The sequence below is a fragment of the Strigops habroptila genome, chromosome 3, assembly GCF_004027225.2.
Source record: "Strigops habroptila isolate Jane chromosome 3, bStrHab1.2.pri, whole genome shotgun sequence".
NCBI classification, from domain to species: Eukaryota; Metazoa; Chordata; class Aves; order Psittaciformes; family Psittacidae; genus Strigops; species Strigops habroptila.
This window is the reverse complement of record NC_044279.2, coordinates 64,484,645-64,503,336: the sequence shown is the minus strand read 5'-3', so window position 1 is coordinate 64,503,336 and position 18,692 is coordinate 64,484,645. Positions and strand designations below refer to the sequence as shown.

The following is an 18,692-nucleotide window of genomic DNA, read 5'->3' as shown; positions in this document are numbered from 1 at the left end:
GCCCAATGCCACTGTAGAAAGCTGATTCAGTACTGTAGAAAGGTATAGTCTCACAGCTACCAGACGCTGCATGCCTAAGCAACCAGAATGAGGAATCTCAGCAGCCTGATGAAGCACTGCTTCAACAAATTCCTGCAGGATGGATTTCTGTCCAAGTTCAGCAAAGCTGGCTGCTTGGCTCAAGTGGATGGATGGCTTCCTACCTCAGCTGATCTCTGATCTGTTGAAAATAAATGGTTCAATACACACCCGTGGCTTTTGAATGAAGACAACTGATGTTCTTCATTTCTGCCAGCAAGTAATAAGGAACCTCTGGAACAGGGGCTGTGACAATTGTTTCTTTGATCCTACTGCATCCGGCAGATTTTGCATCCTGGAAACCCAGTTTTCTTCTTCTCCACTTCAGTTATCAGATGAAGAGCACTGCAAATCCAGCATGAAACCTGAGCTGAAGAACCAATTATCTTCTGTTGATGCAGTAAAGCCTATCAAGGAAAGATCATCTCCAGGTGCAATCTTGAGAGGGAAATCATCCACACAAGGCAATCAGTGTCAGTGTTGAATAAAATAATTTAAGTCTTCTGAAGTACAACTGTTACAAAAAGATCTTTCAGAGATCTGCTCTACATTGCTGCCTCTATGGATATTCTACCAATGTAGAGGGGGACCAGAAGGATTCCACTTACCACCACCCAGCATTTTTTTTAAAATTGTGTAGTTCAGGTATAAACAAGAACAAACACAAGAACAAACTGCTCTTTGGTGAGGAGAAAATCCTTGTCATAAAAGCAGGAAACAAAAGGTTGTCCTTTTTCTTTGATCTATTACAAAACGATGACAGTAAGAACTTGTGTTTCACCATAAAGACTAATTATAAAGCTGTCATAAAGTTTCAACAGCAGATTCAAACAGAAATCTCAAGGATGCAGGGATATGATCTTTTCCAAGTGCTAAAACACAAATCTTCATCCTTCTGAGCTGGGAAAGACAACCAATGCAATCCAGTTTTCCTTTTTTTTGTGGGCAAAGATAAGCAGTGGTCATCAACTGACTTAATATTGTACAGCCATATTATGTTCTTCTGTATCAGGTCTTTGGGTACTCCCCCTTTACATGGAAAGTATTCTCAAAAGACAAAATTTGCCTTATTCATGGGTGATGTGTATCCATCTGAAAGTGCTCATCAGCCTATAAAGAAGATTTTCATAAGACAGAAAAACAAACACTGAGTCAGGAAACCTGAACATAATGCTGCCATTTTTAAGATTCTCTTGACAGTCCTACTGACAACAATTCTTCTGGCTTGGGTCTTCTTCCTTGGAGAAAATCTTCTAGATCATGGCAACAAGTCATGACATGCAGAATTGTGTTGAATGCTTCAAACATGAATATCACCATGAATCCTTAATCATACAGAACAGTGAATTTCCAAACTAGTGTCACCTTCTTCCTCTTGACTCCAAAGTATGCTCTGATTAAACTGCAACCAGAAAGCAGCAGATGGATGTTTCTCCATATTATGGCTGCCAGAAAAGTATCTCTCAGTACTCCCAGAAGCAAGAGGAGGCCATTCACACAGGGAAACAGCAGAAGCCGAGTAAGCCAGTGAGTTAAGCATCCCTATCTGCCTGAAAAGACTGTCTGTCACAAGCCTTAGTTGCTGAAAGTGCATGGCTGAAATAAAAACACTGGCTATGACAATGGTCCAAAACACAAGAGAGAAAATAAAATTTGATACCTGATGATTTTTCTGCTAGTCTGAAACCATCTGTGGCAGCAAACCTAAAATTTCCTTAATTCACAGTAATAGAGGCATCTGCAATGCAATGTATGTGAGAAGTTGGCAAGGAATGCTACGTTTGTCAAAGAGAAAGGAAAACCACAGTGAAGTCTCCTGTAACTGCAGAACACAAGATTTCACATGTGAATAGCAAAACTGATAACCAATTTTACTATTTATATGAAGGAAGAGCTTTAATATCATAGATGACGTGACACCTTTTACCTCATTGGTTGTGATAATAGCTTATATTTTAAATGTAAGAAAACACAGAAAAATCTAGATATTCTATAGGCAAGGTTTCTACTAAAACATCCACCAAAACCCTAAGGAGGCTAAAACCATGAGAAGGCGGCAGGAAAAATTTGACTAAGTGCTTTCGAAACATTAAAGCATGCACCATTACCAAAAGGTGATGTTGATCTTATTAACCAAAAGATAAATTATTTTAAATAAGACTCACACAAGGTGCTGGAGAAGTATTGGTTTAAAAACAAGACAGTGATAGCTGGTGTTGGGTGCAGGCAATGTATTGTATTCATAATCGGTTTCTTTACCTGTTTCCACTGGGGTATGGGAGCAAGACGGCCCTGCTCTCGTCTGCTGGATGGCTGGTTGTGAACACGTTCTTGATAAGGCAGGACAGGTTGCTGCATGCAGGTTGTAGGGAAAATGGGACCAAGGAGGAAAGATAAAACAGTAAAGGAAACTCAAAAAAGCCAAAGGAGTGGGATACAGAGTAAGACAGACAAACATTCAAGAAAAAAGAAATAGGGTAGGGGAGAATTTATTTAGCAACTAAAATACAAAAAAGGGGAAAAAAAAAAAGGGGGGGGGGCAAAAATGGGAAACTACACATTTTTGTCCCTTCTCTTTATCTTCATTGTTTCTTCAAATCAGCCTGGTTATTCCAGCCATATGTAGAGGCTGAGAAACATATGATTGGTAAAGAGTAGGAGAAACACCACCATTGTAAGGTTGTGTTGTATTGCTAACACTGATGTGCAGTGTAGAGTAGACATACTTGACCGAGCTTTAAAGTAGCAAGGCCAGGTCCCACTCAATCTGGCCATGGTAGCACAGAGCTTGGCACAAGCTATGAAGACAAACTAAGCAGCAGAGCAAGAACTCAGGTCCTTAAACCATACTGAGCCTTATACTGCTGACACTGCACTGCTGGCAGTAGCTTGAAGTGACTCAATCTAACCTTGAAGACTACTACCCTGCAGTTGCAGTAGTTCAGATACCATCCTGAATAACCAGCAGTTATCAGGAAGCCTCACTTAGAATAACAGAAATAGCCTGATTGCAAACAAACTCCGAGGCATTTACCTGCTGCACTTACATGCACATGCAAAACTTAACCACAGTTCACAAGAACAGACGTAACATGGCATGACAAAGTTCACACCAAATTAAATGTTCTTAAACCTTAGAGTTGGAATGTTTCTGGAAAGCTTTTAAACAGCAATAGTAGTTATAAAAGAAACCTAATTGCTTGTGAAAGAACTTACATAGACAGGCAATAACAGATAAATAGACTTTTATTAGGAAGTTCTTCTCCAGCCCATACTCCTAAATTTTCTATTTTTCTTTTTTGAGAAAGCTTCACTCTTCTCTAGGAAAGCCTTTGAAGCAGAGAAGTGCCACTAGCATCCAGTCTCAAGGAATGCATGTTATCATTCATGATTTTGCTCCTCAATTCCAAAAGGTTTTATTATCCGTCTCCTACCTGTCTTCGTAAGCTTGAGGATTGCACTGGTGCATTCTCCTCAAACTTGGCCAGTAGCTGGGTTGCCATAGACTTGACTTTGTTCTGATTCCCAACGGCAGCATCAATTCTCCTCTCCGTCAGGGCGCTCACCAGTGTGGGCCTTTCTTCTCTGTAGCTTCGCGGGATGTCCTCCTAACAAACAGTGATATCAAAATTTAACAAGATATAACTGGATCACTTTTTCCTCTCTACGCCTTTGCTGTAATAGGTTTCCAGCACTATGGAAAACAAATCCATTAGTCTGCACTTGAAAGCTCACATTTCAACTTCCTTTGGCATGTCATCAAAAGTTCTGTTAAACTTTCCTTATCTTTTCAACCTTCTTTGGTACACTTACCAATCAAAGAGACCACAGTGGAAACACTCCCATGAATCCCTTGACATAAAGCAAAGGCCTATCTCTAAACCTTCATTGACAACTCAACACACTAAATTTTAACTCACTTGTAGCTATTTGGCTATAAACATTTCAAGTGAAGAACTGCCTTATGAGGCATGCTAGAAATGAATGAAGCTTCTGTCTATACTGCATTACCTTACTAAATGAAAGTTTTATTCTTGGTGTCCTCACGTCAAACCAAAGTAAACTGCAGTAAAAATAGAACATGAGGGAACTGCAACATTTCAGTTGTTGTGTACTATTCCTTCACAAGCATCAGTTAAATATTTACCCTACAGATATGACAAAGCGTAACCACTGAAGAATTAATTTTTATCTAAAAAAATAATCTTACATAAACCCTGTCTGCACACACAAAATGAAAGGGCTGAAGAAGGAAAAAGAACCTACCATGTTTTCCTCCCTGACACCTTCTTCATTGTAATACTTACATCCTCAGATTGGCTGGTTTTTCTCCTCTTTCCTGCACCGTCTAGTTCCTTTTCTTTTTTGTCCTGAAAAATGGAAGGAGGAGGAAAAATTACAAAGCAAACACCAAAGATAAGGATTCTCATAACTTTCTGGCCTGAGATAAATGTCATCAATGTACTTAAATAAGCTTTTCAATGCAACTGATTAATTCTTTGGGCTCATTCTCCATTTAAGAACAGGGCTTTATCCTGATCCTCCTTAAGGGATTCTTACCTTAAAATTGGACATTCTTCAACACTCTCAACTAGTTGGGAACTGAGTAACAAGTTATGTTCCAACACAAAATGTATTCCCAAATACCACCACAAGGCTGGGATTTTAAGGCTGAAATATACTACTAATTGAGAATACACATTACAGATGTAGTTCTGCAGATATAAATAATATGGGCTATCCCATAGCAAAAGCTGATGAACACATGGTCTCTTGTAAACACACAGCAAATACAATTACACATGCACTTCTGGTACCAGCTACTTGGATAGCAGCCTAAGAGACACAAGTGGTATCAAGACTGTGGTACGGCTACCTTTGGAGTGCGTTTCCGAGAGATGCTTTGTCCCAGTTTACTGAGAAAAGAGATAGGTGATTTGGTACTGGCAATTAGGGCAGCTTTTTCTTCTGCATTCAGGTCCAGACTATCTGTTAGCAAAAAAATGTAGGACAAGGGAATGCCAAGAATTCTTTTCTGTGGTGCTATTATTAAATACACAACTGAAGGACTTGCTGATTTATTTTTTTTTAACATAATACTTGTCATGAATTCTTAGTATAATATTATTTTAATGCTCAGAATTACCACCCTGCTCAGCTACTCTTGCTTTTTCATTTTGCCAAAATCAATTCTTCTTTCAGGGTTTATAACCATCCAGAATAAATACTATGTTTGTTTACTCTGTTTACTTTCATATTTAAAGAGCATCATGATCATCAGTATTCTTACAAAGAGTTCAAAGTTTTAGAAACAATACCTGATACACGCTATATTTTTAAAATTATAAGACTTGAATTAAGATCATCAGTAATAAAGTCGTAACAACATTATTAATATTTAAAAGTAGGCCATATTGATTTGTGTCAGGCAATTGCATCTTTCTGTTCTGATCAACAATCTTTTACTCCTCATTGGCCTGAAGTTAGTCTCACCATTCACGGATGGTGAAGAGATATAAAACTTAGCCAGTGTTTTGAAATTACCTATTAAGCAACTACTAGCAAGGCATCTCACATTAGCTAAGATGGATGAACCCCTAAGAACAGCAAGAAAGCAGAAAAGTTATCTGGTAGTGCTGAAGTGAGTTTAGAATTTTTGAGGACATTCTTTGTATTAACTCTTTTTTCTCCTCCTGATGCTACTAACATGGTATTTATCAGCACCAATAAGAAGTCTTCTTGTAATGTAAAATTAGTGAGTGACTAGTATGAGCTCATGCAGAAGCAGCATGAGGATAACTGAAGCACACATGTTCACCCTGAAGCTGTCTTTCAATCTGACAGACATGCCCCGAACTCCTTACCACTGGAGGGGATGGTGTCTTTGAACATCTCATAGAACTGTGTGAGGTACATCACCATCGAGAGTTTATCTGGCTCTCCAACAGATGCCATTTCCTTTCCAGTCATAATGGGACATATTCCGAACTCTTTTTCAGCAATGTCAAAGGCCAGCTGGTTATTCTTCTCCACATTGTGCTCATCCAGAGAATCAAAGTCTCTGCAAAGGACAGAAAGAGGCTATGCACTGAATCAAATGGAAACCAGACTTCTGAAAGAACTTGGGGATCCATTTCCTTTCTTTCTTCCCTCCCACCAAAATCTCTCAAATTTATTTGCCAGCAACCTTTTCATATTGCAGAGCTGATGCTACTTAATTGTGGTGAACTTTGGCTCAAATTAATTCTTTTATCATTTTTTGCTCCTTCTCCAAACCCAGGTTTTTCTTTAAACCTTTATTATCCTCTGAAATATATCTTCACTTCTTCCTTTGCTGGAAAGCTGTAGTTTTTCCCCTGATAAAATCTTTTGTGTACTTGAAACTAAATTAAATCTTCACTTTTATCCCACTTTTTTCTTGACAGATACCTATTTTCATTCTGCTGGCTTTTCCCAAAACTTGTAGAACTACATAAAAACTATATAAAAAGCTATAGCTTGTAGAGAGTTATATAAACCATTTTAAAAGCTATCTGAGCTCCCCGCAAGCTATATAGCTACTAAACAGAGTACACGAATAGAGAAGTAATTCAGTGCACATGGAAGGGAATAACCATGTCATTTTTCAGCATGCTTTACATTGGATGATGTCTTTAAACACAGCTCTAGCATTTACTTTTTCTAATGTCCTCTTGGGAAGTTGAAGCCATTTCAGACTTTAATTAAAGTACCAGACTCTTTGCTACTGTTACTTCTTCCAGCCAGTGTTTTCCCATTCTAGAATCTGAGCACTGTTTTACTCCATATATCATGTAAGAGGACTTCTCTCATTCACCCAATCAGCATGGTAGCATACAAGCAGTAGCAATATCTCTTTTTAGACTGTGGGTCACTACTTCCAAAAAGAGCAGCCTAAAAATCTTTATAAAGAGCTACTGTTAAACAGGAGATTTATAAAGGGCTGTGTAGAAACTTGTTCACAAGAAACTATGAACTATACCTAACTTCACAGAGGAAAGAGTTGTCAGTCAAAAATGCTTTCCAGTCAATACCAATTTGAAGTTTAATTCTGACTAATCATCCAGAAGGGAAAACGACAACACATTTATCTTCATATTCATCACGCTATTATGATCTTCTACTCTGCTGGAAAACACATTAGTTTCTATCAAGCTTAAGTGAATTAATTTCCATCCATTTCTCCATGCATTGCTCCAATCTCCATACAGTTAGTTCCAAACATCACTAACATTCTGCCCTTCCTGGTTATTCAAAACAGAGAGTTACTCACATTAAGTCTGGACGGTATCTGTGGATAATGGCACACAAAGCTAGGCCGCTCTTCCATGACATTGTGAGATCTGTCACATTAACACCAGCGTATCCATCGGTCTGCCTCTGGCACCAACTGAGCAATTTACTAGAGCGAGCTACAGACTCTGTAAAAGGAAATCGATCACATTTTAAAGTAGAAATGCACAATGTCTGTTTTCAGGAATTCTAAATACAACATAAACCCCACCAATCAACAAATAAAACCTCCATGCAAACAATAAGCTCCTTCTACAATAGGCAATACAGGACAGAATTGTAAATTATTTTTTTTAAAGACTGGTCATATCCATTTTAGATCCAAGAAAGAATTTTTAATTTGCTAAAAAGTACCTAAGTTATAACTTGCCAGGCTTTCCACCCTAGCCCTTGTTATAGAGCCCCAGGAATTATAAAGCAGTCGCAAAGGCTTGTTAAATATGATCAAAAGGATATACAGTAGCACAATGCTCTTTAAAGCACAGATATATTATTTCTACTGGAAGAACTACAAATGTACTTCTGCAACTTTTTCTTTTCTCTTGAAAGCTTTCCTTTAAAAGCACTGACCTGTTTTGACCTTGCCTTACTGCAAGATCTGATGAGATTACAGCCTAAAGGGACGGGATTGCAGGGCAAAGAACAAATCAAAAGACTACATAGCTATTCAGCAGTGAAAGGGAGGCTTAGCAGCAAAGCACTATTCTGAGAGTCCCCAAACACTATCTGGGCATCCAAAGGCAAGGTATGCTGAAGAAAAAGTTCAACACAGCCCTCAGGGTACAGGACAAGTAGACAGATTCTGAAATGCTTATCACAAGGCATCTAACTTTCAGAATAATGCAAGCAAAGTGACTTTCATTTGATTAAGCTAAGAAATGAGATTAAGGAAAGGATGAACATGAAAGGCTGCACGAGAAATACCTTCTATAATGTTTGTAAGAATTCTGAGTTTCCTGTTAGAGTGAATACACGCTAGGCTTTTGCCCTCTAACTAAGGACATTGTTGTAGCATAAAGGAGGTGAAAAGAAATGCTTGTATAAGCAAATATGCTTAGAAATTTAACCACATTACTAAGCAAGGGAAGTTAGGCAAACAGAATATATTTACATGTTCATGGAAACTTGAAAGATTGTTAAATCAGAATGTTGATGAAACAATTGCTGGATACAATTTCTAAACTGAAAGAGACTGGTTAAATAATAGTCTACAGTCCTGCTGCTCTATGGTTGCTGCACTGATCCAGCTCCAGAATACCAAAAGGAATAGAACAGTAGCTAGACCTACCATTCCGAGTCAGCTTTGGTGTCCTGGAGTTCACAAAGTTCTCTATTTCCAGGTGAATGTCTTTCAAGTCTCCTGTATTATACAAGTGGCGTACCTAAAATGTCACAAATAATTAAAAATTGCCAACATGCTATGCACCCAAGATCCATACAGAAAGAGCTAGAGAAAAAGGAGCCATCCCAAAGGAGGAAGACAATTATTATGCAACAGAAATCTCTAGTCCAAGAACCCCAGAACAACAACCATGAGCTCATCAGTGCTGAACAGTCTAGCTGACTGCTGCTCAGTGGATACCAAATTGCAATGACAGACTGCTCTACTAGATTATCACCAAAAATTGCACTTGCACACAAACACAAATGTATCATTACAGCATGGTTAAAACTTTCAAAATCAAGAATTCGTCAAAAGGAATTTGTTTGTACTAAGTATAGAGGTCTACTCTTGACTGACAGATCTGCTTTTCACTGCCTTCACATTACACTGCAACGTAAGGTCACTATCTGTTCCCAAAACATTAGCACAGCTTCACCTAAGCAAAGACACCACAGATTACAAGCATTCAGAAGCACCATTTGCCCAGTTACCTGCTGTGGCCGCAAGAAGTTGACGTTGATATTGGGATACCGTGTGGCAGGATCAATGCTGTAATGGCTGAAGTTTTTACTCACATTCTCAGGTGTGGTCTGAGGAAGTAGCCTATAAATGCTTTCCCTTAGGAAAACAGGATTAAAGAAAAACAATATTTTGGTTTTGTTTTGGTTGGTTTGGTTTAGGTTTTGTGGTGGTTTTAGTTGTTTGTGTTTGGTTTTGCTTTGTTTGGGGGGGGGTTTGGTGGTGGGGTTTGTTTTGTTTGGTTGGTTTGTTTTGTTTTAAGACATCAATCACTACAATACTGCTAAGTAAATTCTGGAGAGATAACCATTCAGATCAGAAATCTAACCATTTCAGACACTGACAGCTAAAGATTCAGTATATTAAAATCTGCAATTTAACAGAACTCCAGAAATCAAAAGGGGGGAAGAAAACAATACATTAAAAGCATAATCTGAAAGGGTTCCCCAGTACAATATGGACATTTAGACACTGAAGCGACTCAGGAAAACAGCCACCAAGGGGACTAGAGCATTTGCCCTGTGAGGAGAGACCAAGGGAGCTTGGTTTGTTCAGCATGCAGAAGAGAAGGCTCAGGGAAGATCTTACTGCTGTCTCTTAAAACATCTAATGGAAAGGTGATGGAAGTTTGGCTCCAAATACAACATTATCAATCAACTTCATTTTTCTTAAATTCAAACAAATGGAGTTTTAAATATCTGTTGTGCCATTTTTGCAATTCTTAAAATTATACTGTGGTTCCTGATGGTCAGAAGCTGCAGTTGCTTATGTCTAAAATAGGTTCTACTAGCTGTTGCTTTTACTTACTCCACCTTTTAATTACCTGAGTTCTGATTTCTAAGAGATCACCTTGGGTCACCAAAACAATACACAACCAAAGGTAACAAAAACATCAAGAACTCAATACGCCAGACAAGATGTTGTTTAGCTTACATGAAACAAAGTGACCAATTTTGGAGAATATGAAATAAAAGCAGGTGATAGCTTCCTTAAAAGGAAATAATAAAAGATCTTTGTAAGATAATAGGGGATGGGAAAAAAAATTTGTCTCTGGTACTTTAAAGGCACCTATATCTTCATCTGGTTTGCTACTGCAAGGCTGGTTGCCGTAAGTCAGGCTCACTTCCTCCATATAATGCCAATAAGCACCAAGAAAAGATTCTTCATCTCATCTTTTTTAAAACTAGAAGCAAGAACAGAAATGTTGCTGCTTATTCCTCTATAAACATACTTCAGTTTATCAGCCCCTTAGGAAATTTTTTCTTCAATTGAATTATACCCAAAAGCATTCTCATACAAATAGTGAGAATCCATCTCCCATTCTAGCTATTTGTACTAGAAGAAACTGGAATGAATGACAAGATGTTGAAAAATTAGGTTATAGCTGAAAGTGTATTCATTTGCTCTATTACCTCTCTGCGAGAACTTCCAAAGGACTAGCACCGAGTGACCAACTTCGTACCATCCAAGCAGAGTCCATTGCAGCCAAAAATCCCCTGGCTATTCCAGTTCCCATTGGCCAAAATGGCTAATGTTATAGTTTACGGGGAAAAAAAAAAAAAGGCATAGAAAGGAAAAGCATCAGTTAGGGAAGATTTTAAACAAATATCAAGAATATATTCAGATGGTAATCTGCTGGGAAACTATAGCTCAGTAATTAGCTGAAAGCTCTACTCCCACTGGGCTAGAGGAAGCCAGATGTATGATGAACTGCCCATGAGCTCCCCCCAAAGCCTATGTTCCTCTATTTCTAACAACAGTTCCTAGCCTGGAGTGCCTTAACAGCTTTCTCTTCAAGAGTGTACTTTTTAACCAACTACAAAATGCAACCTATTAACAGGCCTACCGTAGGTTCTATACAGAGTCTAATGATCCCACCAAGGAGTAGATAAACACAACTTCAGAACAATCAGCACATTTTCTTAAGCAAGATCATTACCATCCTAATTATCCTGTTTTCCCAACACTCCACTCTTCCCTCAAACAGCAGCTTCCCTTACAGTAACTCTCTTACAGGCAACGCATATTTCAAGTGATGGGTGCTACAGCTTGTGCTTACGTTTCAATTCACTGCTTAGACATAAGTTTAAAACACAAACCTCTAAGAGACTGTCCCCAACCAGGGCCACAAGTAACTGGTGGCCATTCTGCTCTCGCACCAGGGCTGCATTCTCCGATGCATACATGCATGTGAAGTCAAACATGGCCACATCTGGCTGACCATAGTGATTGATAGCAAAGTCCAGTGATGGCAGCTGCTGATTAGTGGAGAAGTCAGCTGCTTCTCTGGCATAGTTTAGCAGAGCTTCTTGGTCCACATTCTCCCGTGAAAGTAGCAACTCTGTGTCAGCATAATCCTGCCAAAACCACAAAAGTAGAAGTGAAATAGCCAAATCCACAAGTTAAAATTTTAAGACTGGTATATACAGTAGTTGGCATTAAAATGCTGACAAACCCACTGATACAAGTTTGCCCTCTAATTTCTTTCATTTCTGTGTTTATACTTCCAAGAGAAAATTTGTAAATCTTTTACTGCAAACAGTAAACAATCTTGCTAGTATTTCTGACTGTGAAAGGGCTAAGAAACTCCTGAGCATTTCTCTTCACACACTTTTTAGACAAAAGGCACGAGACCCAAGTCCTTCTTTGTTTGTGGCCAAACTACTTTTAAATCAGCTTCTATCAGAATAAGATATAGGTAAATTTCCAGTACTTTTTTTTCCACTTCCTGCTTGTTCATTCCCATAAAATGAGGGAAGCTCAACTAAATGATCAAACATTCTTTAAGCATACTTTATATTAACATAAATGAAACGCCCAAATCTACAGAGAGATAAAAAAATTGGAGAGGATAGGTCTTGTGACACTCTTCTGATGTTTAAAAATATTTTAGGAGGGCATTAACCACATATTGCAGTTCTAAAATACACCTGTATAAAAACATTATACAGTGGAAGAGCAGCATGTTTCCCTTCTTTCAGCATACTGAAAGCAAATTGTTCCAAAAAATCTTAGTTTAGAGATAATATAGGAAAAGATAATACCCACATGCCGTATCACTCCTTTTTCCAGCAAGCTCTGTTTTTTGGCAGTCATGACAAAGTAGTGTGTATCATCTTTGTAGTAGACAATGTTCTCCAAGTCAATACCTTGCGACAGAACAAAAGACGCAGTGGTGAAGGTACAACTTACATGTTACATAAAACACAAGAGCTCTATCGGAAGAAAGCGAATTGAAAGTACGTGGTTAGAAAGCCTTTGAGAGAGAACGCCAAGCAGCTTTCTCCAATGCTTTTGATGGCTTCGGAATCTGAATCTTCAACAAAACCACAAACAGCAATTTTACCTGCATATAGCTACCTCTTTTAAATACAGTTGTCATTACGGTTTGCATTCATATGTAGAGCACAAGAAGATGAACTCAAGATTCAGACTCTTCCTATTTAGGGTTCAGATTTCCTGAATACTATCAGGGAAATAAATTCAGCACTTCTGAACAAGAATGACACATATCTGAATGATACACATCTGCTTTGTACAGCTGTACAGAACAGCCGTAAAAATGGAGAAGTCAGATGTCAGAGGCAGACAGCAATGACTGGTTTCCTTGCACAAGATGTTCATTTATTGATTAAACTTGATACCCGAGTTACAAAGTTGGATTAATAAAACCAAACAGTTTTCAATGGAAATCTGGCAATTCCTGGCAAACCTGTGGCTTCTCGCAGATCCTGGAAGAACTTCTGGTTGAATATAAAGGCCACGCCACTGATCTCTTCTACTTTGGCTTCAGCTGTGGTGTTGCGATTGATGAAGTTTGCTGTGATAGCAATTGCCAGTTTACCACGGAACTCTTTTCGGCGAAACCCTATGGGAAGGATAAAGTACTATCACTGAAAAATAGAACACACCTTCGGAGAAGACTCAGCATGCCAGAGACAAGTGTCCTCACAAAATAAAAAGAGAGAATGGATTTGATTAATTAAAAACTCCTCCACAGAGACAGTGACAATTGCTTCATAAGAAAAATAAAAGCTCTTCTCTCTTTCTTACCTCTTTTCCAAAAACCGCAACTTGCATCAAAAATACTACAATAGATTTCTCTACTACACAGAACAATATTCAACACTTCCAATTCCTACTCTCAAAAGTAAAAGCTACAACACTACTCAACTAAAGAAAAAATGTAGGAAAAAATTATCCAGGTTAAAACATGTAATTCCTTTGCTAGTGGATAAGAAGAAGAAAAAGACAACCCATGTGACTTTGATACAGATGAATTTTTACATGGGCTTTGGATCTCCCTTTCATTAGTCAAATGACTCTCCACATTTTGACTGGGATGCTAAAGGCCGATTTTGTTCTAACTAATTCAAGAATAAGTTCTATTTCGAAGTGAATTATGGATACGCCATTACCTTCTAATGTGTTCCTCCTGCCATCCCCTCCAATGATTACTTCAAACTCATACTCCGATACCGGATGGGTTTTTGGGTGGACCAATGCACGCCAACCTATTCCTGTTGATAAAATCCAAGTTAATATAAACAGTGCTTATAATAGAACAAATACATAGAACCACTCTTAGTATCCATAATCCCTTCTTCACATTGCCAGTAAAGATACACTGCAGGACAGCTATATTGTTGATAGGGCTACTGCTGACTTGCACAGCTACTCTGTGTGAATTGGAGGCAGAGACAGCTCTGGTAAAACCCCCTGACAATTACCTTTAAGGATTACTGCAACTTTCATGGCTTCTCTACTATCTATTCAATTAATAGGATGCCAAAAAACAACTAAGCCACCATCACCCATGGCAATCAGAGAACAGGTTTCACAAAGATACTAAAAGCATAACAAGGATCATTCACTGACATAAATAACTTCAGTGAATGTAAGGAAAGGAGTTGTTTTAGACAGGTATCTTCTAAGTGTAGTAGACTTAAGTATTTTAGGAGTAATTATGATCTACTGTGTCTTAGTCTATTTCTGTATAGTACTTCAGGTGATTTTGTTTCATACAGTAACTAATTTGGATTTGTCACTAGAAAAAAAAATCCTACGAAAGACATTAATAGTTACTCTTACTAACGGAGCATGAGGTAAGGACTTGGAGTCATAAGTAGGGTTAAGGAGTAGGAGCCTCTGTATCCTACCAAAACTTCCCCCTTCTCTACCGCCCATTTCAATGATACTTGCTTTCATTCTCCTGATCCTCCGGAGGGTAAACAAGCCCCTGAAATTCCACATTGACGTGGATCTCTATTCCCAAGATCAAGGCAACCTTCAAAAGAATAAGCTGGAGCTGACGGATACCTGCAAAAAGCAGATGATAAATAAAAGCAAAAGAAAAGAGCACAAGCGCCCACGTATCTGCTTGACATTTCTGATAAACTGATGTAAGGCCAGTGGCTACTTGCTTTTTCCCTCACTGTAATCACAGCATTTCATCCAGGAAGCACTGGTGTGTAGTATCACAGCATGCCAAGAAACTTCTATATAGGCGAAAACCCAGCCCTTTTCAAAAAATAAAAATGAATTATTTTTTAAATGTTTCAGTCCCCAAATCAGCAACAAGGGAAAGAACCCAAACATGCACTGCAGGAGAGGGAGGGAAGAGAACACAAGCAGGACTGCACTTCTGCCACGGGTGGCAACAAGCCATTTGATCAGCCTAGTTGTAATACTGAACTGCACCTTCATCTGAACACCTTTGGCTTAGTGAGGGCATACTGAGTTCCTCACCACCTCTTTCCTCTTCACTTAACATAGGGAGCGGGTATGAAAATGACAGCGTGCAAACGCTATTAATTTGAAGGAAGACACCTTGCTGTCATATTTCAGATAATGAAAGAAAAAATGTTCCACCTAAACACTGAATTTCAGCTGTGCTGAGACACAAAAGACGACTACATGCATAAAGTACTGGAAAAATTAAAATGATAAGAAATAGGAAGGGGAAAAAGCAAGCTGCAAGACTGAAGTTCCACAGATCTTCCAGTTTTACCATTCATTGCCAACAACAACAATGGGGCAGATCTTGCTTTGGACAAGAAATCAAACCTTATCTACTATGTTTGTGCCACTTTATGCTTCCCACTTACACACAGTGGAGAAGAGAGACTGGTGGGCAAAACCTGGCTATGCCATGCCAAGTAAATTTTTGAAAGAAAAACTGGGAAGTAATAGCTCCTGCTCCACCAAAGCATTCAGCTTTCAAAGGAGACTGATTTCTCAGAATTTGAGAATCATCACAATTATTCTCAATTTTAATATGTAAACCTCTGTTTAATCAAAACTTATTCATAAGCTGATAGTGATCTTGAAAATATCTTCATCACTCTTCCAAAAATTTACAAGGCCAAAATTGTTCCTCCTTTTTCCACATCAACATTCACAAGAATGTTCAAAAGCATTTTTCTTTTTTACAAGCTGATTACAAAGACCAAGAGAATAATGTGGCAGCTGCAGGAATGTAACAGCAAAAATAGGAAAATTAGCCATTAAATAAAAAAAGAAGAAAAATGTTTGAATCTTAAACCCACTTTTCAATGTAGGAAAAAGATATGCCTTGGAATGGTATAAAAGACAATAGATAATGCATGTATGATAATCTCATGACACAACATATTTCTTTCACATCTAGGTCTAGGCTGAAAAGCACAATGCAAAGGTAATAATGCTGAATTGTACCGTAAGGACTTGAGAGCAGTGGTTGGCATAGGCTAAATCTTACTGAGTTACTCCACGCCCTCCCCTACTTTTCCCCTGTGAAGAACAAGTGCTGCTGTGTCTAGCAGTAGCTGTACTTACTGATATGGTCTATGGATCCTGCACAGAACTTGCCGTAAAACTTTTTGGCGCCAAGACCCCTCAAGTCATGTATAGTGAATGGCCACAAATGCAGCACGTTATTGCGGGAAAAGGCATCCCTCTTTTCTATAACCACCACCTTGGCTCCCAGGAATGACAGGTCGATGGCTGTACGAAGGCCACAGGGTCCAGCCCCAATTATCAGACACTGCAAAACAACCAGCACAGAATAACCTTACAGTCCTAGGAAGAAATAGGCACTTTTACCATAGGTTCCAAGCATCCCACAGCTCTTACGAGTAAGTGCTCTTTGTCTGCAACATAAGCTGAAATTTCAGGTCTTTCCACTGTTACCTGCCATGTTTTGCCACTAATACATTAAAAGCAGTAACCACAACCTGAAAATAAGCCTATCACAGCAGTGAAGTTTGAAGAAACAGGCAGGTAAACTGCCTGTTTGCAACCCTTGCTTTAAGAAGAGCTGCTAAGGTGTACTCTCCAAGCTATGTATGCACCTGGAGAACAGAAATATTTCTGAAGGCTTCTCCCTCCCTGATTCCGTCCATGAATTAATTTGATGACAAGTTTTCCTCTCATCTAGGAAAACCTAAGCTGTCCTTTATTGAGAAAATCTACAGTAATACTAAAAATTCCTCCTCCTCAGTGAGTAGCATAGCAATGGCTATGACAGATAAATAGATGAGATGCTAACATTTTTATAAATGTCATCATTTAGAGTAGCACAGACATGAGTTAAGTCAGAGCATCTAACTTACGCTTATGCTGGCGTTTCTACTATGGCGGCAAAGGAAACCTCAGGAAAGTAAATACAATGTAACTACAAACTTTGTGTGACTAGACGACTTTTATCAAAATATGTTTTCTCCAACTGAACCTTTGTCATATCAAATGACTTTCATCTCCTATCTTTTTCCACTCTACCCACAAACACTATCAGAGGCTATTAAACTTCAGAATGTAAATACCTAGTGTTGGAGAAACAAAGTGTACAGCAAGCTCATTTCTTTTAAGATAAAAAAGCCAAGACAGTCAGTTGACACTTCTTACCCACAAAAACTGAGATCCACAAAGCAAGCTGGAATGGGTGTGTGCATTCACAGGAACGTAGTACTCAGTCTATTCTGTCATACCATTTTTGTACTTTGGTTTCTACTGAGTATAAACCAGAACCAGAGAATCAAGACCTTACTACAGTGGTGACTGCTGCTGCCATATGAGTATTTTCCAGATCCTTAAATACCCTTATGGCTGGACAACAAAACTCTGAGAAATTCTTAAGTATGCTAAAACTTAATCAGAACCCAACCTTCTGATTAACAGCCTGTTCCAAAGCAAAGCTCTTTGTTGGTCATTCCCAAATGCCAGTTTTTACACGTTGCCACATTCTCACCAGTTATTCACTGGGGTGTAAATTCTGCAAATAATGTGAAACTGCAAATATGAAGTCCGAATGATGAATAAAACAGTCCAAGTTACAGCAGTGACAACATAACAACTGACATGTGAATTCAAAGTAAGTCTACTGTATGAGATGTCAGTATATCTGAGGGCAGAGATCCAAGCCTAGAGGAAAGGGAAGGGCAGAATAACAGCACTGCTTCTTTAGTGGCTTCAGGAACCTGAAGGCATACGGAGAAAAGGCAAGGCCAACCACTGAGCTATTGAATTCCTAAATAGACTTGTATATTGAGCATGTGTCCAACTTGTCATTTTTTAAAAGGGATCATCAATTAGGATCCGATATATTCTTCCAACTTAATACTGTTTTCTTTGTAGGTAAGTACAAGTCTCAAACACCACTTACATCTTTCTTTAACTCTGAAGAAAATGAGCTGAGTGTATCATTTATCTAGGTAATAATTTTGCCTGTCTGACACCTACAATTTTCAGAGAGACTGGATTCTGTAAGCAACAGGACCTCACCAAGCTGGGTGACTTTAATTCTTTTGATAACTTTACCCATATAAAATAGACATGATGCAGTACACAACAGCAAAGGAATTGTACTAAAATCAGATTATTCAAACTCACGGCTGCATAATCAAATTATAAATTAATTGCCTGCAATTTTGTCACAGAAATGTCGATTTTTTTTTCTCTGCAACCTTCCCCCACACAGGGACATGGTAAACAACATGTAGGTTATGTTCAAGACCCTAGATGTAAAATATGTGCTACTCAGTGAAATAATTTGTTGTGGAAGTTGCCTTTTCATTTTTTACCACCACAAAACCATTAATTATGTTCTTATAAAGCAGTGAGTTTTAAGCACAATTAAAAATAGAAGATTCTGCACCCTTTTCCACCTCTAACGCCTCTTCCAGTTGCAGATCTCTCACAGAAACCTACCTTCTGATACTTGCACAGGCAGCAGTAACTACATGAGATGTCAAGTACAGACAGGTAAATAAATGCAACAGCTACTGTTGCTCCTTGTTCCCTTTCCCTTCAATGACTCCAAGCAACTGCTGCAACTTCATGCACTAAAGCTGTCTCAGCCCTCAGAAACACTTCTTGCTCAAGATCTCTCAGACAGATTATATGAAGTTTTCAGTAACACACC

General features: G+C 38.6%; 1 protein-coding gene across 14 annotated transcripts in view; it reads right to left on the bottom strand.

The window, feature by feature from the left end:
• The window catches only part of MICAL3 (microtubule associated monooxygenase, calponin and LIM domain containing 3), a 191,040-nt gene that overhangs the window by 94,808 nt on the left and 77,540 nt on the right, over window positions 1-18,692 (bottom strand). For 6 of the 14 annotated variants that reach the window (XM_030480623.1, XM_030480611.1, XM_030480612.1 and 3 more), the window contains exons 3-17: window positions 16,109-16,316; window positions 14,495-14,611; window positions 13,711-13,812; window positions 13,005-13,160; window positions 12,341-12,441; window positions 11,392-11,649; window positions 10,705-10,820; window positions 9,265-9,391; window positions 8,678-8,771; window positions 7,370-7,517; window positions 5,943-6,139; window positions 4,955-5,067; window positions 4,386-4,448; window positions 3,513-3,686; window positions 2,338-2,430 (exon numbers count right to left, since the gene is read on the bottom strand). In XM_030480623.1, coding sequence (XP_030336483.1) covers window positions 2,338-2,430; window positions 3,513-3,686; window positions 4,386-4,448; window positions 4,955-5,067; window positions 5,943-6,139; window positions 7,370-7,517; window positions 8,678-8,771; window positions 9,265-9,391; window positions 10,705-10,820; window positions 11,392-11,649; window positions 12,341-12,441; window positions 13,005-13,160; window positions 13,711-13,812; window positions 14,495-14,611; window positions 16,109-16,316 — 2,067 coding nt within the window. Of the gene's footprint in view, window positions 1-2,337; window positions 2,460-3,021; window positions 3,687-4,385; window positions 4,449-4,954; window positions 5,068-5,942; window positions 6,140-7,369; window positions 7,518-8,677; window positions 8,772-9,264; window positions 9,392-10,704; window positions 10,821-11,391; window positions 11,650-12,340; window positions 12,442-13,004; window positions 13,161-13,710; window positions 13,813-14,494; window positions 14,612-16,108; window positions 16,317-18,692 lie in introns of those variants that run through there. The other 8 variants (XM_030480616.1, XM_030480619.1, XM_030480617.1 and 5 more) reach the window with 3 other exon arrangements.